The sequence below is a fragment of the Pomacea canaliculata genome, linkage group LG1, assembly GCF_003073045.1.
Source record: "Pomacea canaliculata isolate SZHN2017 linkage group LG1, ASM307304v1, whole genome shotgun sequence".
Classification (NCBI taxonomy): domain Eukaryota; kingdom Metazoa; phylum Mollusca; class Gastropoda; order Architaenioglossa; family Ampullariidae; genus Pomacea; species Pomacea canaliculata.
Genome location: NC_037590.1, coordinates 19450480 through 19474483, shown reverse-complemented (window position 1 = coordinate 19474483; position 24004 = coordinate 19450480). Strand labels below are relative to the sequence as shown.

At 35.3% G+C, this 24004-nt stretch overlaps 2 protein-coding genes and 1 non-coding gene across 3 annotated transcripts; 1 reads left to right on the top strand and 2 right to left on the bottom strand.

The window, feature by feature from the left end:
• Positions 1–569: 569 nt before the first annotated feature.
• Positions 570–651, bottom strand: Trnas-uga. Its single transcript has one exon. It is a non-coding gene; the product is annotated as a tRNA-Ser (tRNA).
• A 170-nt stretch (positions 652–821) lies between these two features.
• On the top strand, positions 822–6458 carry LOC112573145 (dynein assembly factor 5, axonemal-like). Its single transcript, XM_025253239.1, is given in 11 exon segments — positions 822–1243; positions 1246–1491; positions 2011–2253; positions 2460–2546; positions 2967–3199; positions 3421–3630; positions 3800–3943; positions 4246–4414; positions 4970–5268; positions 5528–5876; positions 6137–6458. Coding segments are annotated over 11 exon segments (2505 nt in total). The 5' UTR covers positions 822–861; the 3' UTR covers positions 6280–6458.
• A 219-nt stretch (positions 6459–6677) lies between these two features.
• On the bottom strand, positions 6678–23933 carry LOC112572807 (von Willebrand factor A domain-containing protein 3A-like). The gene is made up of 33 exons (XM_025252703.1): positions 23801–23933; positions 23335–23490; positions 23073–23169; positions 22551–22678; positions 22091–22180; positions 21605–21659; positions 21022–21123; positions 20758–20864; positions 19388–19513; positions 18796–18904; positions 18279–18344; positions 17833–17964; positions 17470–17608; positions 16947–17050; positions 15854–16029; positions 15498–15617; positions 14955–15029; positions 14247–14341; positions 13872–14117; positions 13454–13572; positions 13212–13331; positions 12854–12947; positions 12473–12577; positions 12029–12126; positions 11769–11887; positions 11373–11515; positions 10901–11045; positions 9962–10106; positions 9253–9404; positions 8907–9033; positions 8384–8481; positions 8111–8172; positions 6678–7817 (listed from the first exon to the last, which is right to left on the bottom strand). Exons 1-33 carry the CDS (start codon positions 23866–23868, stop codon positions 7765–7767), a joined length of 3771 nt encoding a protein of 1256 aa, XP_025108488.1. The 5' UTR covers positions 23869–23933; the 3' UTR covers positions 6678–7764.
• Positions 23934–24004: the final 71 nt, after the last annotated feature.

Here is a 24004-nt window from a genome sequence, read left to right as displayed (position 1 = left end):
AATAAATATAAAGGCGTGGAAGGAAACTTCCACACAATCATACACCATGCGGGCAGCACGTTCATGTGAGCACATCGTCCTGCTCTCCCAGTACACTGACTGAGGGACGACAAAGTATTAGTGGAGAGTAGAAAACCAGAGTGCCCGGAGAAGACCCTTGCACAAGGCTTTCACACAAGTGTGTCCCAAGACGAGATGTGAACCACGGACTTTAAAATCGGGTCGTTGTTGGTCCGGGCCTTGACCGATCCCGCATGATGTTTTGTCAGCTTTTGCTAGTCATGATCCTGTCTACGGGCATGTCTGTTTTTGGTGGTGCCATTCTCATCAAGCCATATTACAATCTTTCCCCCATTGAGCCACTTTGGTCGTAAACACGTGGATACTGGACCATGGCCGGTACTCCCATCGTAAAATTTTTTTTTCTCAAATACATGTACCGTGTTTACATTCTGATAGAAATAACGTTGAGGAATGTATATTAAGGGACAAATAGCATTAGGTGTTATATGCATTTAAAAACACACTCACAAACAAACGAAAAATAGGCAGTGAGAAAAAAAAAGTAACGCTGCGAGCAGGATTCGAACCTGCGCGGGTATAACCCATTGGATTTCAAGTCCAACGCCTTAACCACTCGGCCATCACAGCTCGTGCACTGCCCTCTTCTTGATAACAATATGATATTACGAGATCTAGCTAACCGGTGTGTCTGTTTTAGTTTAAAGAAGTAACTTTATTTATTTATGCACATATCCACGAAAATATCTAGAAATATTTGCATGCAGTCACAATAAAAAGAAATGTCCCATAATCCAGTTTACTACACCTGGTGAAAGCGAGGCGTTGCGATCAACAATCATGGCGGGTGTGGAGGAAAATTCCAGCGCAGTTTTGCAAGGGATCGCTCGGCATGTTAACTGTTTGAAAGAAGACAACAGAAATACAAGGAAGAGAGCATTAGAAGACATTAAAAAAGATACCCAAGGAAGAAATCCTGCTTTTGAGGCTTCTGAACTACAACTTGTCTTCTCAGAACTTCTGAAACCACTGCTGAAAGGATTTTCTGATCCGGTCGAAAAATGTCGCGAGTTAAGCATTGGTATTGTTCAGTGGTTTCTGGAGAACGTGCCATGTCCCGAAGAGAGCCTGTCCTATGTGTTCCCAATACTTGTCCAAAGACTTGGTCAGCAAGAAATTGTGGAATCGTCCGAAGAAATTCGATTCAAGCTTGTCGAATTGTTTTCATTGCTACTGATAAAGCTGGACCAAAATTGCCAGTCTATTTAGATGACAGTATAAAAGTTCTTCAGAGAACACTTGTCGATCCATATCCAGAAGTGAAGAAGGAAAGCTGTAAGTGCGCCTCAGAAATAGCCAAAACTGTGCCGCAATATTTCTATTCGACTTCAGAGCATTTAATAAAACCTCTGCTTCTGTCCATTACACATCAACACTCCAAAATTCGAGCATTGGTTGTGGAAACTTTAGGTGAGTGTGCTATGAAGTATCTTTTATCAAAATTTTGCTGATGATATTATTTTTTTCAGATTAGAATGCAAAAGAGAGAGAGAGAGAAATGTACCTTCTGCTACCAGTATCAAATGGTGATCTAAATAAGCTTTTTTTAAAGTAATTTAAATTTATGTCAGTTTTTAAGATACCATATATGAAACAGTCTTTAAGCAGAGCATGAAAGAAAGAGAGGAGTAAACTTTTCAGTTATAATTTGACAAGGCTGAGATAAAAGTTAAAAGTAGAAATTCCTTAGTTATTTGTTGGATTTTTGTATTTTTAATATGCTCTTTATATGTCTTTGATTGTCAGATTGTATTATTAAAGGTAGAAAAGGAGGTACATTCAATTGCTGCTGAATAGGTTGCATGACACTTTCAAGCTTTGCTGCACATTTACCTCTTCACTTTCATCTCATTTTTATAATTATTCAGATTATTTCCACTGATTTTTATAATGATTCATTCACATATTTGCACAACACATTTTTATTAGGTGATGTAATCCGCTATGGCCATAATAAGTCAGTGGATCAAGTAACCAGCCATTTTGCTCAGCGTCTGTTCGATCAAGTTCCAATGGTGAGAAAAGCAGTGACACAGGTTGTGGGAATGTGGCTGCTAGACCTTCCTGATCGCTACTCCTTCCATCACCTGTTGGTACCATTGCTACTAACCAGTATTACTGATGACCAGCCTGAGATTTGTGAACTCGCTGACTCTCTCTGGCATGATGTTGGTGAGGAGACCATCCAGATATTTTAATCATATAAGTTTAATGATATTTTTAAGTCTTCACAAATGCTGTACTAATATATGATCTTATGGGGTTTTTTTTTTAAGACTCTTGTGAGAGACATTTGTAAAGTTAAATGTTAACAAAATTAATCCTTTTTTTTCCATGTTAAGCTTATTCTAAAGCAAATCATTTCTTTAATTTGTCAGGCATAAAGTATGAACAAGAGAATGAAGACGATTTTAAAGATAAGCAAGATTTTGTGGCACCACCACCTTCACATTATCCACCTCATGGTGAGTGAGAACAGTTGTATTAACCTTAACTAGGGTTTTTTTGTGTTTGTTTATTTATTTATTTTATATTTCTTCACCAGTTATATAACATATATACCCAAGTTGGTTCCTTCTTCTTAGAATACCAAAAATTTTGCCATTGTTTACATCTAAAAAAGAAAAAGATGATTGTAGGAAGATACCTTAATACCACTAATGGGCTTAAGTCTAAGACATTCATGAACTTATACATATAGCCTTTTCTATACTGATTGTCAGGAATATCAGTATGCAACAAAGAGTGTTTTAAAATTTATGTATAATATTTTATCACTCTTTAGCATTCATATGTTTCCCGGTCCTTTGATTGTGTTATTCATTTCTGGTATTTTTCTGTTCTATGCATATGATGCAGCATAAACATGAATGTTTTCTGTGCAGTTGAGCGCCCCAATATTGGCTGCCGAGTGTTGGTAAACCGTCATGCCTCCAAGATCTTGCCTGGGCTTATGCGTGACATTTGCGATTGGGTAGTAGAGACTCGGATCAAATCTGCAAAACTGTTGTACACATTATTGATTAATTTGGAAGAGTATACGACACAGCACATTGAAATCCTTATTAGCGGCATGAGCAAGGCCAGCCTTGACGAGGAAAAACGTGTAGTAGAAGAGGTTAGCAATCATATCTTCTAGGCATAATTTTTTTTATTATATGAACTGAAAAAACTGTTATTAAGAAATTATATACACTAATGAAAAAGAGAGAGATTGCATGTGCGTGTCTGTGAATGATGAAGATATATATACATATACATTTATTGCATGTACTCAGTTTTGTTTTCTGTGTGTACTTTTCGTAATATGTTGCAAAGTCAATCATCCTTTTTTTCCAGGTAAATAAAAGTGCAGAACTTGTTGGCTACTTTGTGAGGCCAGATATGTGGTGCAAGGTCATGCTAAAGACTCTGAGAATGAACCAGTCCTATGGAAACCTTTTCATTATGGCGGGCATCCTACGAGGTTCCCTGGCATCTGAGCTGCTGCCATATTTGGAGGATATCTCTACTTTGCTAACCAGCCCTGAAGTGTGTCATACTGCACAGGTGTGTTAATATGCATATGTGCACACTTTGATTCAATTATGTGTGCACTGGTGTCTTTAAATATGTGCATGTGTGTTCATATCTCATCTGGTGTCTTATTAATATTTATTCTTTCTGTATGCAGATCCTTATTATTTCACTCTGTTTTTAAACTACTCTTTTTCTTTAGGTTGAGGTTCTCACCCAGTTACTTGCATGTGTTGAGGCACTCGTTAAGGTCATGCAGTCTGAGACTGCAGTCATCAGCCAGAAACTTTTTGACCTGATCATCACCGTCATGGCACTGACAAATGATGGGACAGTCAGGGATAAGGTAATCTATCTTTCGTTATTTTTACTGCGACTGTCATGAAGCTGTGTAACTCATCCTACAGTACAAATTTATCATTTCATCAGAACACATTGTGTTTATGCAATTATATGATTTTAATAAATATGCCAAATTTTACTTAGAAATTAACAATAGTTGTTGAGGTAGCCTTTGTAACTATTCAGTGCAAAGCATATTGATGAAAGTAGTGAATAAAAGGAAAAGTATTATTTGTATGAAAACTGAAAAATTACAAGATTTAAATGTAATGACATTTATGGTGGTTAAAATTTGTTTTGCAACAGGCAACAAAGTTGATACAAGATATCACAGTAGCACAGGGTCTTGGATGTAAAGATGAGTTCTTCCGTCAACACACTCACCCCCTGCTTCAGTCCTTTGGAGACAGCTACATAGCTTGGACAAACCACTCACCAGAACGCCATATCTTCAACACTTTGTTGATAGAAGCAGGTTGAGAGATATCTACATGCAAATTTTCTAGCTATTCCTTTTACAGCTTAGTGGGTGATATTGATGCGGCCCTACGCTCTTCAAGGAGTAACAAGGGCTGAACTAAACTAACTTAGTGGCTGATATCATTAGAAAATAATTACTAATAGTACCATACCATAAATTCTGTATTGAGAAATCTAGCTTGGATGCTGTGACAGCTGTTGAATCGGGTAAGCCAGCTACTTGAAAATGAGCACCGACATGAAATTCTTCCAGGGGCACTGCATGACTCTTGCCTTTCTCAAGTCTCTTATTTCAATCTTGTGGTTGAGGATAAACACTGTGCTTACTTGGAACTCATTTTGGTATGCTGGGCATTGGGTGAAAACACAAAATAGATCCCATCCAACTGTTGTGTTCATGTGAACTGGCAGAAGCGAGAGTCAACAGTGGTAGACAACACAGCAATCTATACCATGATTAAACTCACAGTTCAGCTAAAAATTAACTTTTACAGTATTTTCATTTAAAGTATAATTCTTTTCTCTAAAAAGGGTTATTTTGAATTTCCAGGTCCTGTAGTGGGAGAGCTGTTAGAAGAAATTGTAGCAATATTTAAAAGCTGCCTTAAACCTGAAAAAGATCCTGAGGTGCGGTTGAAGTCTTTTGCCTTGCTGTCTCAGCTCATGATGAATGCAGCAGACACACTCAATTCTCAACAGAGGTTTGAAGAGTTTGCAGTAGTCATTGTGAAGGATGTTGTGCTGCCTAATTGCGTATGGCAGGCTGGACGCACAGCTGCTGCAGTCAGAACAGCAGCTGTGTCTTGTTTGTGGGCCTTGCTTCAGAGTTCTGTACTGACATCAGACAAGGTGAGTGGGGCACCCTGATAAAAATTACCATACCAGTTACCAAAACAATAGAGTTAACAATTATGCTGACAGGTATAACACACACAAATTACCAGTGAAACATTGTTTTGCTGAGTAAACATCATCTGGAAAAAAGTCGTCTTCTTCTTCTTCCTATTTATCCCCTTTGGAGCATACAGCGAGAAAAAGCCTACAATTAAAAATTATTTTCAGGCTGATGCTTGCAGTCAAAGAGCATAATTTGCTTGTCACGTTTCAGTTGGAGCCTGTAGCAGAAGAATTGATCACTCAAATGATCACTACAATGGATGACGACAACAAGAGCACAAGACTGATAAGCTGTCGAGTGCTGACACGCACCTTCGACACAATGGGCAATGCTTTGGATCAAGATCGCCTCCACAACCTCTACCCTGAACTGCTCAAGCGGCTTGATGACAGCAGTGATGAAATACGCATGATGGTGACTCGCACCTTTTTAGCGTACTTTGACTGCTTTCAAAATAAGTATGATGTGGGCCTGTACAGAGCTCACCTGGAGGCTCTGTACAAAGGTCTCCTTGTGCACCTGGATGATCCTGAGGAGAAGATACAAGAAGGAGTGCTGGGTAAGTCCCCAGAGTTTTGTTTCATGCTTTTTGTTTTATCACTGCCCTCTTTTTTTTTTCCTTAGGTCTTGGTATAATAATGTGTCATGGTATTCATTTTATTTAATGGTTTTTGTATCTTGCTGCTTTTACTCAATGAGAAATATTTGAGCCAGATTTTATGAGCGAGATATGAAAATCTCATATAACCTTTAGGAAGGAAAAAAAAGGGTCATTTAAAAAAAAAAAAAATACCTGATCAAAATATGTTTGGATTGCAGAGGTTCTGAAAAAAGCCGGTCAGCTTCATCCAAACCTTCTTCTTCAAGAAGTTGAAAATGTAAAACACAAGCACCGAGACCCAAAATTTTGTAACAGGCTTATACAGCACATGCAAGCAGTCCTTGCTGCTGGATCTAACTGAAAATATATTTCAGAGCATTTGGTTTAAATGTTTTGCAGCTGGAAAGCATTCATTGAGTATGAAAGCACATTTATGTCATGCCCATAACATTTATCATTTATTCTTGCATGATTATTTTATATAGACTTTAAATCTTCATTGTTACCTTCCCTTATACGAATAAAAGTGTTGAAAGTGAGTGAGTTGTGCTGTTGAAAACAAGGCAGAAAATCTGGCATAGATTCTTAGAACCAAAGATTCAGACAAAGTTAATCACAATTACAGTGATATGCTGTGATGTCTATTTTCCACCTTCATTGTTTTAAGATATGTTTGTCTTTGTAGTTAAAACCACAAAAAAATACACACTCAAGAAAATTCACGCGCAAATGAATAATTTAAGAAAAAAGAAAGCTCTGTACAAGAGACAGACACAAATTTTTATTTTTGGTCTATCAAAATCAGGTCAATAATTAGATTATCTCTGGCTTTATGAGCTGCATATGCCATATCACAACTTTTAAAGAAAATTCTTACTCTTTTTTTTTTTACTCTTTTTACATCCTGGCACTCAGGTCAAAAGAAAAAACAAATAATAACATACAAATAACAGCAGGGACAAAAATCCCAATTCTGGAGTAATAAGGGAGCTGGCTACTGAACTACTATGTTTCCAAGTACATCACCAATATTTGCATGGTTGCATCTTTAAATCATGCTTAATGACCATTTCAGCAATCAAGCCTAAGCGTAAAAGATGTACACGAGAACTTCTTTGCTTTTTTAACTTTCCAGAGCTTCTTTTTAATTGTTGCTATAAAAATTCAGGTAATGATAAAGGTAAAATTTATTAATGCAAAATTACTTTTGATTTAAGAAAGTTATATTTCTTATTTGATAATCATTAAAATAGCTTTAATGTATACTTTACACTGCATCATTGCATACTTGTAAGGCTTTATACATATATATCAAATAAAATAAATTTATAGAGCACTGTTTACCTAGAATACTACTCTGCAATTAACAAGTAACAACTATAATGACATCATGATACTTATAGTTTAGAACTTTGAAACATTTATTGGACACATCATCTATTTTCTTACATTTTATCACAAAGATGATGGGACAAAAGAGTCAAAGATGCATCGGAATATACACCTGCTGCAGATGTCAATTATTGTCATGCAGATCGGCAACTGCTTGTGGACACAAAAGTGGTCACAATTATGCAATAAATACCCCACACTTATGCAGTCTATAAATGATCTGTCATACATTATACCCAAGAGAGTACACATTGCACTAAAGACCCTCGTAAATTACAAATTACCACTGTTGCAGCAAGCTGCTGCACCTTTCTGACAACGTTTGTAGAAATGGAGTAACAGGCACAAAAGTTAATTTGTTCTCAATGGCAAATCATTGGCTTTTCTGTCTTTCCAATGGGTCCATTGAAGAGTGTGCTCTGTTCGTCCACAGAGTTTAGCTCTCAAAGAAACTTTACTTTGACGTGGCATGTGGGCGACCAACAACAAATGCTGGCTGATCAGGAGCTGTTAATAATGAAAAAAAGTCTCATGCACTTGTCACTCTGATGGCTAAGATCCAATGTGTCACTATTTTAAAATGTGTATTGTCTGATTTAAAAATTGTTTCCTGCCTTTTTATCATGTAAAGTGTGATAAAGCAATAAAATTGTAAAAGAATACTGCATGCAATATAGGAGACTCAGACATGCAGGTAAAAAAGTTTTAACAAAAGTACAAAACTTTTTTTTTTTTTTTTTTTTTTTTTTACATTTTTATATATCTCTTTAAGTCAAATGAGATTCCATTAAGGTACTTACGCTTTCCCCCTTTTGTGATGACTGGTTTCTCAGAAAAAGAGGTTTTTGATTTGTACATGTCTCTGCAAAATTGATTACATATATATTACAAAAATCCTGGGGTTTATTTATTATGGCCTTAGACTAGATGCAGGTCTAAGTTCATAATTTTGCAGGCAAAATTGTTTACTATCACCTGCAAAAACATTATGTTTTAAAATTTTTTTAAAAAATCTAGAGTCAATAGAAAAATTTTAAGCTGTAAATGATTTAAGACCAATTATGAAAACTCACTTGTAGATTTTGGCTTGTTTTAAGTACTTTCGAGCAAGTGCTATCTCTTTTCCTAATCTGCTCAGATCATCACCTTCAAAGTCTGGCAGATGTGGATACTACACAAACAGAAATACCCAAAGAAACAAGTTACATTTAGACAAGACAAAACAAAAATTTTCAGAATTATTAAAATTCAAAACTCAGACTCAGACTTTTTCTTTGGATTTAGCCCATGTTTTATCATCATCCCTTAACCACCTGGACTCTGAGCTAGCTGGCCCACCCTTGGGTTCAGCTTGCCAAAATCTGTCATAGGGGATACTAAATAAGATAACTACACTCACTTGTCAGATGGGCATTACTGGGCTGCACTTTGAAAACTAAATGGCTTGACATGCTCCAGAATTGATCCAAGGGAAACAACCTAGAAATACTCATCTGCTTGTTTCAAATTTCATTCCTTATTTTTAAAATAATGTCCTGTAAAATAAAACTTTCATCATTCTAACTGAAAAATCTCTGTTAAAGAAAACTGGCATACCTCATTATCATGAAAGCCTTCTGAGAGCAACTTATGAGCAAACATATCGGGATTGAAATCATCTGGACATCGATGGTACCTTCCTCCAGTCTCTTGGGCCAGTAGATGCAGAAAGCTATTTGCAGTGCTGAAAATTTTTTAAAACAAGCATGACTATGTGTTTGAAAAAAACACGTCTCAAGTGTTCAGAAAAAGTAAAAATTCCAGAAGAAGAGAAAAATTATTATTTACAGCTCTGACATAGGAAGAAAAAAAATGAAATTGTCATTCAAAAATAATTTCTACTCTAAAAATTTCATTTAAGAAAAAAAGACTTTATCTAAGCCATATTTTGCATTTCATATACCTGTCAGAGCAGTTAAAGGAGATAGTGTTCACGGGGATATCACGGTCTGCATTCATGCGAGCAACCTCTCGTAGAACTAATGAAGTGCTTGTGTCTGGCTTGCCATCAGTCAATAGGTAAATTGCTTCAATGGCTGAGTCTTCAAATGCCAGCTATAGTACCAAAAAAAAAATATCAAAGTGTAAATCATTTGAACAAGTTGTATCTGTTTTACAGAGAATTTTTTTCATTAGACAGTTAAATTCATAAAATGTAAGTAAATAATTGAAACTTCAGGGAACAAATATGTAGTACATTATCAACTCCCAATAATCAATGCAAAGACACACCACCAGTCCAATGCTTCAACTGCTCAGATACCAGGCAAATGATTTTAAATCTTAAATTAGGGAACATGGACAGTTGGTGGCAAAATGATAGTAATAGTTGTCATGTGTTCAGATTTTGGCTCTAATGCCTCTCTCCCTCTAGATGTTAACAAGGCTGACTGTTTGTGGTCATCTCTGGGTACTCAGCTGTTTCCAACACTTTGTGTGTGTGAGAGAGAGAGAAAGAAATGATAGTAACTGACTTAGCAAGATACACTTGATGTCTACTGAAGTGCGCTTGTGCACCTTTGTGCTGTTCATGTAAAGTGGCTTAAGCCAGCTTCCATTGGCAGGGAAAAATTATCATCTAAGCACATATAAAACCTCTTAACATAACTGACTTGCAGAGCCTCTAGAGTGCATGTGTTCCCATTGGCAGTCAGCATGGATGTCCATCTGACAGCATCATGACAGTTGCTCTCTGTGGCAGGTTGAATGGTGTTTCGCCACTTTTTGCAGGACCCAGAGAACTGGATAATGTTGAACCTGCAATATGAAGTTATAATAGCACAATGTATAAAGTAAAAACACAAGTGAAGACAGGAAAGCATCTAGCTGCTACTGGCATCAGCTGAATTATAGTTACCCAACAATCTATACATAAAAAAAAAGATGATTTGAACATTTTTATATGTCTGTGCACCCGCATGCATGCGTTTGTGTATGTGTGTGTGCATATGTGGCTGCATATATAAAGGCACATTTTTTTATGTCTAACCTCTTTCATAAGATATCTAGTTAGTAGTATAAAACATGACAAGCATACACGCACACAGGACAAGTACAGGCTTGGCGGTGGGGGGTAATTACTGCCCAGGTGACAACCCTGTGACCAAAGGAGAGCGGAAGGTGGTTGACTGGTGACAGGATGGAGGTGAGGGGATATTTTGGAGGCAAGTCAGACGTGAAGGTCGGGTGAAGAGGGCAGGAGGACAGAATGTGAGGGGACAGCATAGAGGGGAGAGCTAATTTTCATCGAGAGCGTATATGTGTTGTGGAGGCTTTGTTTTAGCCAGAACTATCGACTGGTGTTAAAGTAAAAAGACTTGGAACCCATGAGAGTGTTGTGTTTGTTTTTGTGGTGAGATCGGGAAAGCAACCCCATCTACCCTGTTAAATCTATTCATCAGTGTCCACAAAGTTTTTCATTGTCGCGAATAATGAAGGTTTGAATCTTGAGTCACCCCCAGGAGCCACTTTCAGAAATAGTTTTTGAATGAATAGGATTTTGTTTCCAAAAAAAATTAAGAAAGGAGCCCAATCACTGAGAAAGAACTTACTCTATTTCCATCTTGTATATCTGATCCCACATGAGAGATGCAAGTTCTCGCTTCAGCTCATTTAGACGTGACTCCATAGAACCTGACGTATCTACAAGCAGAACCAGTTTCTTGTGTGTGAGTGTACCAAACACCCGATGACTGCCTGCAGCACAGTGAAACAAATCTTAAGCATGTAACTTTATTGTACATTTTATCAAAGTCTTTTCTATACTTTTATTTCAATTTTATAAATTAAAAATAATTTCTTACAATATGTACACAATTATACCAGTGTCAACTTTCCACCTGATTTCAAGGTGATTCGGATAACAGTCAAAAAAAAAAAAATAGGTACAAATTACGATGTTAACTTTCAAACTGTTTCCCATCTGATACAAACTTAATGTCATTTTACAGAAGATACTTCCTTACTTAAACAATGCATAGTTATCTCTACAAATATCCCGTGCCCAGAAAACATGATCTGTACCAGATAAAAGCCACTGCAGCCGCTTGAGATAGCGCCGGAGAATGCGCTCTACCTGCACCTCGTACTCGTTCAGTTCATGTTGCGTAAGTTGCAAATGTTTTAAGGTTCCTTTAATGTTGACAGTGGGAAAGATGTCACAGTACCTTGTCAAAAATGAAACACCTTCAACTTAACAATCTACAAATGTTTATCATTAGAAATCATGCAATACTAAGCATTATTTCTGCAATTTTTATCATCGCTAGTAATAGCACTGCTGCATGATTATAACATAGCAATTTTGTGTAAGACTGTATAAAAGAAAAAAAAATTATGACAGGCAGTTGATGAAGTTCACTTGCTTAAGTAAAAACTAAGATATGTAGCTATGAAATATTTTAGTATAAAAAAACTTACTTCGCTGAAACCTGCTTTCGCAGAGCTTTGACAATATGCTCACTGTGTTTGCAGTCAGGACCAGAAATAAGGTGATTTAGGTCCAGCTTCAATCTGCTGAGACTGTATACTCGCATCCACTGAAATCATAACGATCATTTTGCTCATTACTTGTTGCTAGGTTTTGAAGAAACAGTCACCATTTCAGCTCAAAAGATTGCATAAATGATAGAATATAACTCATATTATTGGAAGGCCTTTAAATAATTCAGTCACCAAACCTCTTTCGTTGACACTGCATCCTCCAGTTCTGGTAGAACAGGGGCTGGGATTCCCTTTCTCGCAGTCTTTGGTTGAGGATATTCTTTTGTCACACAACCTTTGATATAACAACATATGACACCCGATATTAATTACGTTCCCGACTTAACAATATAGGTTAAAGCATCTTTTAGATTCTATTCATGTGTGAAGATGGGTGGAAAGGACAGAGAAATGTTTTAGATGAAGGTATGCATGAATTTTTCTATCTCAGTACAGGAGAGAGGTTAACAAGGAAAGGCTCAAAATGCAGGTATGGACCACAATTGAGTACTAGACTTCCACGTATGGTTATGCTATTATGCACTGAAAGGGCAAAAATTAGATATGATAATTATATATATATTATGGGTGAGTGTAGCAAGAAATTCTGATGTGTAAGGATAAAATTATCAAATCCACACCTGTTGCATGCTTTTTATCCTCAATAAAGAAGTGGGAAGTTTTCACTTGCCGAGACCTTACAGACAGCATTGGATCCTTGGCAGAGGATGGTCGAGGTTTGGTTTCTAGACATGCAAGCAAACCCATTCAATTACTTTATACCTGAATCAATCAAAAAGTCAAACAAAGAAATGTAGTTTTCATTATTTTATTAACATTTAAGGATTATGAAAGAAGTAAACTAAAAAGGTATATTTTATATTTAAATACATACATATGCACTTGCGAGCATGCACACACACATATGCATAATATGGTGATATGGGGGATATCTATCTTTGCAGTGTAATTTTACAACCTCAACATTGGTTCATACTTAATTAACTGTGGGCAGAGCTTACGTTTCGATGCAACATTAGTTTCTCGGGCTTGGGAAGCACTTGATGGCCTCCATGAAATAGCTCGCCGCTCGTACTTCTCATCCCCATCCTCTTTCTACAAAATCAATGAAGACTTCTTTATCAAAAGTTCTGTACTTTTATCATTATAATATAATGGCTGATGTAAAAGATAATATATGCATGATATAAAAGTCTTTGCTTTTGCAATGTGGGAATGCTTGAATTTTTTTATACTTGAATTTGTTCTGCTCTGAGAGAAGGTTTCTCAGGATATGAGTGGACAGAAAATGGCTAGTAGTTTTATTGTGCATGTCAGAAGATGTAGATTCTATTTTTTTTTTAAAGTGACAAAATTTACCTGTTTGCTACTGCTGCCAAATGCTGTGTATTTTGGTGCAGGAAGCGCCCTCTGTTGCTTGAACAGGTCTTGTGGTGCAGGAAGAGGCAGAGCTTTCACATCTTCCACAGCAGGGTACTGCTACAGATTTGACAAGCAGGATCCTCAATAAAAATTTTGATTTAGTGGCAGAACAAGAACTATTTATATTTAGGTTTATCAAAGAAACATGTGGAGTGTGACTCCGCTCTAAATTGACTTACAGTTCTCTTTTTGTACTTTTTCTTGACAGATTCTACAAGCATTGCACACTTGCGAGAGAAATTTAGTGCTCGGTCAATTTCTGAGTTGATGCGCTGAATATCATCACTTTCAATAATGCCTGAAAAAAAGACAAAATTATAAACACAGTTAGTATTAAGTATTATACTTCATCATATAATAAAATATAAACAACACTAAACTGTTCTGATAATGAAATGGGCTTCTCTTTGCTTATAATGTTTTAGAAAATATGACTATCCATGGCAATACAAATAAAATTATAGAGCATGGGTTCTGAACAATACACATTCTGTTAAAGAACAAAATTAGTAACAATTTAACTAATTCTAGTCCTAGGATAAGAAAATTAACTCCCTGACAAATATCGATTCATTAAAACATCTGAAAGAAAACTACCTGTTTCTCGGAACCAGTGAAAGCGACCACCAGTGCAATGTGCTAGCTGCCTGAGACACTCAGCAGTACGAGTGATGTTTGCATAACGTCCTGGAATGGCCCCACGGTCATCGTAGTCATCAACATTGAAAAGAATTGTGTGGATGGTAGCACCCCATGCTGATGCTGTTTCTTCAGCATAGCTGATAACAACATCTTGAGTCTGGTCAGGGACCCCACTGGTGAAGACATAGATTCCTTGTACAACTGTTGACAGATAAAGAAAGGTACAGTGCAAGTACAATCATATAATACAATATTCAATAATACACTATGCTAAGGTCAGAAGAGTGAGTTGAAATATGAAATATACAGTATCACATGACCCATACTCACACACATGGTGCTTCTGTTCTTCATCATTCTCCATCACTAAACGCAAGGCCGACAAAAAATTGCGACTTCCACTGCACTGCATCTCCAGCACCCATCTGCCAAACCAACAATTTGAAATCCTTTAATCTCTTCTACCAAATACTATAATAATTTTGAACAGAAATGACAAAAGAACTGTGTAATGTGTGGGTGTTATAGGTACATTGGTTGTTTTTGCTGTTGTGCAGCGATTTGATAATACAGAATGGGGTACTTTAGTAAGGAATGAGGATTTACCCAATCTTTTGCCATCTTTACAATCCTATCTATATACATAAGAGTGGATGCGTCTATATTTACTAGGTGTATGAGTGCGCCTGTTGTAGAAGTGTGCACGTCTGTTATATGTGAATATTGAGACATGCATGGATGTTGGTTATTCTGTTTACTTTAGTATATCATTTCTGTAAACTGTTCTTGTTTTTGGAAAAGCACTTTATAAATGTTCATATTATTATTATCTTTGCACAGGAGTGTATTGCACAGAGCAAGATGCAGCACACTGTATTGCTGTGGAGTAATTGACAATAGCAGTTAGGAGAGAGTTGAAGACTGACACCTACACATTCTGTGTATTCGTGTGTGGGTGCTTTAGCATGCACACAGAATTATGCACATGCATGTGGGTCATGATGAAATAAATGATGCAGTTTGCATAAAATAACTCACTTCCAAGCATCTTGCAGATTTTCAGGTGTTGGTCTCACCATAGTTGGCTTCCATGATTTTGCTTTGCCTCCAAAACTGACCACCAGAAATGAACCGTCAAATTTTTATTTAAAATATTCATAACAATAGACTTATTTAACAATAGCTGAATCTTTTGCTTTCAGGAAATATGTAATGAATCTTTACCAGTTTGTACTTCTCTTGAAACTCTTTCTTATTTCAGTTCTTTACATCATCACTGCATACTGTCAGAATTGTATCTTAACATATAATGAGACATCAAAGTCTTAGCACAGGAATGCCTACACCTAAACCCATTATAATAATGATGAAAATGCACTGAAGCAAAATCTTTATTTTAATCCACTGCAAAGCACACATACATCAAGTTTCTCTGGAAATCACTTCAAGATATATGGCAGGGATTGACTTTTGGGAAAAATGCTCTAAGAATGGCAGTATTTTCCTTAGTGGTCACTCCTTGGGTTACTGCAGGGAGACAACTAGTAACAAATTAATAATAGAAATACTGAAAAAGCTCACGTGATAATGTTGAAGTAATCTTTGTTTGCTATTTGCTGCTCTAGCAACAGGCGGACAGAGTGCTGGATGTGCACCAGGTATGAAACGTTTGACACTGATGTGTCAATCACCAGAACCACACTGCCAAAAAAAGGAAATAGAAGATAGAACAATTTATAGATCCAATCACACATTTCAAATTTCTAGTCACACATTTCAATTTACATGTAACCGGTGTAAAAGATTAATGTAGTTTTATTGATCACTCTTCTAGAAAATGATATTTAATTAAGAAAAATCTTGCCATAATAAATTAATAAGTGGAAGAAGTTTCACATGTCAAACTACACTTGGAATTCTTATAACACCGCTCTCACTTTTTCTCCACTATTGTTCCAAGGATCCTGCGGCTGCCACTGGCCAGCCAATCAACACGTCGCTCATAAAGAGAGACAACCTCTTTCAGCTGCTTCTGATACTCAAACAGTTGCGTCAAGTCTACATGTATATTCTTCGTGGATCCATCGTGCCAGGCAAACTGAACCATTGCTTTCTGAAATGGCAGAAACCATAATATTTTGTCCCAAAAGATCTCATAATAATCAGGTGTCTAAAGTTCCATAATGAAATTGTAGGAATTAGATGAAAGAAAGAAAAAAGAAAGGAAAAAAAAAGAAAATACAGTAAAACCTATTAAGACTTGCTTAATTCCATCCAAATCGGGTGGTAACTTAGAGGGGTTGTACAAAGTGAGATCAACCAGTCTGCTTTCATTCTACACAAAGAGATTTCAAACACATAAAATTCCAGTTCATTTAGTTAAATCTTGAAACAATGCTCTTAAAAACCATATTATCATGCTGTTTTATCATTTTTGTTTTCACTTGGTCATGCTTATTCTCTCATTGTTGGGTTTAACTAAAGATTTACAGGAGAACTAACTCCAGTAAAGAGGATTTGATCAATACATATGTACCCTGGCAGACAAAGATGCTCTCTTAGACAAAATTTTTATTTTTAAACGTAATTTCTGCAAAAAGTCACAATAAAACACAGTTGGTCACAATAATTTTATCTTTCCAAATGTATATTGCAAAGTAACTATTTTTATTTAGCTCTATTGATAATTTTTGACATTAGTTTGGGGAGGTAATCGTAATAAAGATTATGTTTCTATATAACAAAAAATGTCCATGAAAAATTTTTGGGTCGGAATTGGGAAGGTCTTAATAAATTAAGAGATTTTACTGTATTTTTTTCATTTGCCCATAGTCAGGTCAAATAGAGATGTAGCATTCCAAAGACAACATATTACCTAGTATGACAGTTGCTTAAAAAGAATCTTTTTCTTGCTCATTATCTTTATAACTGCTGACAACATAAAGTAAAGATTAAGCTATCACACTTGTTATACATAATGATCCCCTGAAACATATACTGTAATGCAATGTCATTGCAGATGTTACTGACCTCATGAACTTGAGACTGAACAGCTCGCTTGATGACAGGAATGAAATCCTCACGGTAGGAATAGGCATTAGGTGCCAGAACTTGGTACAGATCAAGATGCTTAGCTGAAAAGTTGACATACAAATTTTACCAAAAAACAAGTGTACAACACATCACTGACCTAAATGTGAGCCAAGGTAGCAAAGAAAAAGAAATCTTACAACTGAATAAGACTTTCAACAGTAAAACTAAGACTAACAAAATTGGAATCTTAACCCTAACCCAAAACAAAAAGAAAAAAAAACCAATTCACACATCTAAGCGATAAGGAATATAAACAGTATTTGAACAATTTTCTTCAGACAGTCTGACAGTTAAAAAGCATTCTAAAGTTCATTGTTACTGACTGTACTCTGTATTTTCAGATCATCAATGGATGATCTCAAACATGGTGGCTAAACAATCACCAAGAAAGTAACAAGACAGTTTCATTTTAGAAATGAACGAAAACAAGCAGCTTTTGGTGAAGAATCTTCATGTATACCTTTCATCCCATGTTGTTTGAGCCATGCAGTAGAGCACCTAGGCTGGAACTTCTGCACTTCAATCCTCAGAGGCATATCATGACCAGGTGGACGTGGCAGGAAACGTGACTGAGGCAGTTTAGCCACTTCATTTGTGATCTGCAATTAAGAAAAACCCTTCAGATGTTGTTGTCATACTATTGCTTTGTGCAACCAATATTTTTTTAACTGTTTAAATCATCAGTCTCCCATTAGATCCCATATGCAATTAACATCCTTGGGCATAATTAATGAAACAATGCAGATCTTTTTAGAGGTTTCAACTTAGTTCAAAGTGTACCCACAAACACAGCCTGGTAGAGACCTCAGTTCATTTAAAGTACCTCATTCATAATGCTGATCAGAGCACTACCCATCATCCCCTGGCGCATCTCTTTGATCTTATTGATGACATCCTGAGCGCTGTGAATTTCCTTAAGCAGCAGGCTAATGTCTGTTCCAGTGTAAATCTGCTCCTGAACCAAACAAAAGCTAGACCTTTGTGTATTGACCATGCAAGTGGATACAGCACTATGCCATCAACAAGTTCTACAAAAGAAACTACAAGCTAAATTCCATTTTAAGACAATGTGCCTTATTTATATTACATAACATCTAAAATTTTAAAGACATAAGTAAAATGTCCTACACAATGCCAAACAATAAAAATGCTGTAATATCTATGAAAGTTACAAACTTAGCACTTTCATTCATTGTATTGCCAATTAATTTAGTCTACACCAGTAAAATATGTGCTGAACAAAATCAAAGAGTACTGCTTACAACCCACCTCACAACTTGCAGTATAACAGTGGTATCTTCCCCCTGAGGCTTCAGCAATATTTCTTAGGGTCATCTGCATCAAAGGAATAAAGGCAGAATTAAATTTATTCTTAAAAATTACCAGTTACTTAACAAAAAGTAAGATAATAAATCAACATTTACACTTTTCATCTCCCTTTACTATCAACAACTGTTAAAACTCTCCAAGAAATATTCCAAGTCAGCTTGAATACTCATATACCTTAACCTCTCCATGCTTCTATAGTTAGTTTTAATTAAACACTAATGCCTCAAACATTAATATTGATAAGATCCTGAAGAAATATATTGATATATTAACATTTAAAAATTTACTGCGTAAAGTATGGGGACACATTTTTTTAAACAAAGGTACTTTAACAGCTAAAAATACTATAAGAAAACCTCTAAAATGCTACAAAAGATATTATCATAGTTAAGTAGGTATGTATATAAATATATTGTGTGATAAAGGTAATCATACTTCTAAATATGATGCTAATTACATTTGTGACTGTGTTACTGCAGTCATAGGCAACAGTGTGCAGAGGAATCTTCATCCCAATACCCATTTGATATATGAAATCACAGAGTAGTTCTGACTGCTGGTCAGGCCTAATGGTCAAATGTGAAGGCAGAAATTATCAACAGTGACTTAGGTAATAAATATAGATAAATAAATAAAATTAGAAATGTAAAGATTAGCTGACATATCAATGTTTTCCAAGACAAACACAGTCTCTTTCACCATCAGTCTTCATTGCATGTGCTCTCTCATCAAAATATGAAGCAAAAAAATTTTTTTTACACATATATATATATAAACAATTTTCATCTACAGCAAATAGCTATTTCTTTCATATGGTGATAAACAGGATTTTTAATGTCTTCATTTTGGATTTTTTATGGTTACTTTTACTGAAATGACTTTCAAAGTAGAGCTTTTTACAAGTAAGCAATGAACTATTTAATCAGAATAGTTTAAAATTATCATTGTTCAGAAGTTTTAAACTGCACAATATCAATCTTAAAGAATCAAAAGAATCAACAAAGAGAAAAGACCAACAAAACTTGATCCTTGTCTCCAAGGGCACTTACACACTGCCTAGAATGATGACAATGGTGTCAAGGTTTGAAAGTTTCATGACATGCTTCATGACTTTTAGCAAGTTGCTTCCACCTAGTTGTTTTAAGCGTACAACCCACTCCTTGCCTTCCTCAATGCTGCATCAACATGAATAAAAAGTGTGACATAGAAAATGTGAGTGTATCCATCTACGTATGGATTGTGTACAATTGAAATGAACTCATTAAAAATCTTTTCTGAGAGGAGGAGAATAATTCCTGTAAAACTGCCAGAAAGATTTCTGACAATTTTCTCCACCTGTTGCACAACACACTCAGAAGAAAATGTAATATAAAAATAAAGGCATGGCAGAATGAAAAATATGAAAGTAAAAATGAATATGTGTAATAATAAGATTTTTATAGCACATTTACCTACTATTAAGTGGGCACAATGTGCTCAAAAGGCACCAAAACAAAGTGAAATGCACAAACAAGGAAATATATATAGACTCAAAACAAGTCACATAGAGCCCAAAACTGGTCAGCAAACAGACATGGAAGAAAGAACACAACATAAATGAATTAGTGTGAGATCTTGATCAAAATATGGGGGAGAAAGTTTAGTTTGAGCACTGGGTTGGAAGCTGTGTTTTAAATAAACTTTTGGGGAGCAACACGGTAAAAAGCAGACTATGGTTATCACTTCCTTGAGCCATTAAGGAAGCATCAAAGAGCCCCATAGCAATTTAGAAACTCTAACAAGCAGCATTTCAATCAACTAAATGTACATGCACAGATCTGAAATCTAATGCACAGAAAAAGTAGCAAGAAAATATACATGGTTTAGAGATCAGAAAAAGGAAGATTGTAAGGTCTGCAGAAAAGAAAAAGACAATTTTCAGTGAAAGAGAACATTTAATCCTTGCTAACTTATAGTAGTTTTTATATGCTGTCATTTTGCAAAAAGTATATGTATAGCCATACTTTTGCAGATAGCAGCTAGCAAAATATATTGTGGTTTTTTTTTCTCACCTCCCACTCAGAGGAACAAAGATGACAGACTCAAATTCTATCTATTTACAGCGAGACAGGGCAGCCAGCCATATGGAATTTACTTGTGAATATTTGTTGGCCTTCTCATATGCACATAACTTATTAGTGAATGGTGCATTATTTGATCATAATATTTAGATTTTTTAATGCATTTTATGTGAAAAGTAGTCTCAGTGCATTTTACACAATACGCACACTAATATAGACTTCCATGAATAGAAATAAACCAAAACATAACAAAAATTTTACAGAGAAGTACAGCACTGCATCAAGTTATCTGATTTATAGGTACACAGAAGTGAACTATCAACACTATGTTTGTATCCAAAGATCATCAGATAACTTACATGCGATCATTCACATCACGAACAACTGGCCACAAGGGCTCAACATCAGTTCCAAAGCCCACCAGGTAAAGTGACTTCTTCTTGGACAACTGTTCATCCAGCAGATGCTATACATAAAGAAAAAAGATCATTTTGCATTTATTTTGTATTAAAAGCATCTTGATAGCAATTTCACAAAAGAAGCTCATCATTATCTGAAGAAGATCAGAAAAATTCTACTGTGATTAAGATGCATATGTTACACGCTTCTTAAAATATGCTTACAATAAGTGATTCTTGGAGAACTGTTTGACGTCCAAATCCTAAGTTTGCATTGGAAGAGTCTATGCACACAGCTATCCGTTCCCCTTTGACATGTCCAAACACCTAATTGAAAATGAACACTTATTTTATTGAAAACAACAAATGGAATAAATGTAACCTGAAAAACAAAGATAAAAAGTTTCCTTTAATGAGCAGCAGAGAAATTTCTGAGAACAGCATCCATACACAAACAGATCTGTTATCACAATAGCAGCATAAAATGCTGACAATGTATGGATCCCATGGTGAAGTACATGGGACCCATATACTTTCTATGGAGAACACACATTTGAGTTGCTAGAAAAGGCATGTCTACTATTTTAGCAGGCGGTATTCTGAAATGCCCATCACGTGCCACAAAGTCATATATGCTACTACTTAGATGAATCTTACAAACAAAAATTAGAACAGCTAGTTGCCTAGTGTAATGTTTGTTGTGTTAATAAAACAATTAACCCCTCAACAAAACCAATTATGTAAAAAGAAAACAGATGAAATGTTAACACATCAGTGTGTATACAGAAAACAAAACTTGCAACCTTACTCTTTTGCTTCCTTGAAGAAGCCACTTGATTCTCTTTGTATAAGTTTCAATGGCTCTAAAAATCAAGTGACAAAAAGTCATAATGTTTTGAATACAACACAATACAATAAATTTAACTAAGCATTTAAAAACACTGTGAAGTAATTAACAATACTGGACAATTACAAAATAAACATTAGGTCATGGCAATATGCATTTAGTTATGAAAAGCTCAAAAAGGACATCATCTAATGAAGAAATTATTGTAAACATTTTATTGTAATAGTTATTGGACATTAATTATAAACAATAGCAGAAAACAGAAGATAATCAGTGGACTAAAATTATTATTTTGCAATCAATAATAAGTAATAATTAAGAAGCATAAAAATTATAAAGGCAATTAAATATTTACCAACAGATTTTAAAAAATTAGTAATAAAGTCTAAAATTTTAGCTAATAATTTTAACATCACTGCTGGCTTTCATACCAAAAAGGGTACTCACACATTTAGTTTATATTCAAATTCATTGACATCATATGCATCAAATTCGATATGCTGAGTCACTTTTCCTGTGTCCTGGTCAGGTGAAAGTCTACAAAAGAAAGAATGGAGTATTATATTCTTGTTAATAGCAAAAGACATTATTTCAAGTGTTAGAAGAAAAATGTTAGAACAGAAATTTCAGAGGTGCATTATCTCCTGAATCAAATAATAAAGAATGATATATGACAAGGTAACACACATGACTTCATATATATGCAAGTTGTATGTTGAGGAGATGGGTAAGGTATAGAAAAAGAAGAATAAAAGTGAAACAGGGACAGGCAACCAAACAGAAACCATATAGAATCTCTCACTCTTATACACACACACAGAACACATACACGCACACACATACACAGAGAATTGAGAAAATAGACAGGAAGTAGAAAAAAAAACCTGTGGAAACTTAATGCACTCACTTGCCAATACGTCCTTTATCAACAAGATCTTTTAATGTCAGCTTCAGGTGCTCAACACAGTGGGTTTGTAGCCATTCTTCAGAACTTTGGTCTTCAGCTCTCACCATAGTCAGTGCTTGGTTAAGCCTCTGGAAGTTATAATGTATAATTAACAGTATTTTCATACTTATCTGCAAAAATAAGTTGTTGTTTATTATTAAATTATTAATAATTTATTTTATAATATTAAATATCAACAATATCGAACACTGAATTAGGGAGAAAAAACTGTTAGCTTCCTCTCTTTAGTGTGCAAAAATTGTTCTCCTTTACAATTGCATTCCCAACTTCCAAAACTTATTCTCTTCATAAGGCACATTTAAATGGTTAAGATAAAACTATTAAAATAATAGCTACTTTATTAACTCATAAGCTTCATATTATCTTCTCATTTCTATATACATTTAAAACTGGCAAATTGAAGAAATTCGCAAAATGAAAAAAATAAATGCCATTTCCTTGTAATGCTCATGTAAATCTAACCTGGAGATCTAGAGTTTGATTGACATGTGTAACAGTCAATGGATGTGGAGGCCTTGCATTTTTAACTTCCACATCTTGCCACTCTCTCTGTGGGCCACTATAAACAGTAGAAAACAACAAGAAACAGCTCATGCATCATGAGTTTTTACTGATGGAGCTCCACATATTTATGGAAAGTATTTGTTACGTAGAATACACTAAACGACTAGTGCCAGCAAGAAGTACTTCTTAAAATACAACTTTTGGAAACATTTTCTCATACCTAGTCAACTCAGTATCATCACTGTCTTCACTTTCCTCCTCCTCCAATTCCTCTTCATCATCATCGGCTGTTATATCTGTCACCTCCTCTTCAGAAACTTCATCATCTTCCTCATTTTTCTCTCTTTCATGTTGATCTGCCTTCTCCTTTTCTTCTCTGAACAAACGCATTAAAAAATTATTTTAGACTACAGCAAATGACAATAAACCAACACTGTACGTACATCGATTGGACATTTTCTGCAGATTAAAAAAATATAATATAAAGAAACACAGAAGCTGCAAAAGTATTAATACGTAAAATTCACATGTCAACCGGTCATATTTATTTAGGTTGCTTTCTGCTTTTATTCGTTTTATTGTTTTATTCATTCGTATATTTTACTTTATATAATAGTAGATATATAAGTCATTCATATATAGTTCCCTAAGACAATTAATTTTTAAATGTTAGTCGTTAATCTTACCCTGAATCATCTGCAAAAGAAACGTCTTTAAGCCTTCTCCGAGAACTTATTCCAAAAATATTTTCCATGGTAATAAAGTCAGCAAAGAAACAAGTTCATGTAAACGCGTCGTCCATAACTGTTTTGACGCTGTTGCTATATAATAATCAGCTCTGCAGCGAATATATTTTTGTCAGTTGGTTGAATAAAAGTTTTTGCCATGAG

Coding starts and splice junctions, on each gene's coding strand:
- LOC112572807 (XM_025252703.1), bottom strand. CDS start 23,868: ATGGAAAATATTTTTGGAATAAGTTCTCGGAGAAGGCTTAAAGACGTT. Junction 22,181..22,550: donor GATAAAGGACGTATTGGCAA/GTGAGTGCATTA, acceptor TTTCTTTTGTAG/ACTTTCACCTGACCAGGACA. Junction 16,030..16,946: donor TTCAGTCTCAAGTTCATGAG/GTCAGTAACATC, acceptor CTGCCATTTCAG/AAAGCAATGGTTCAGTTTGC.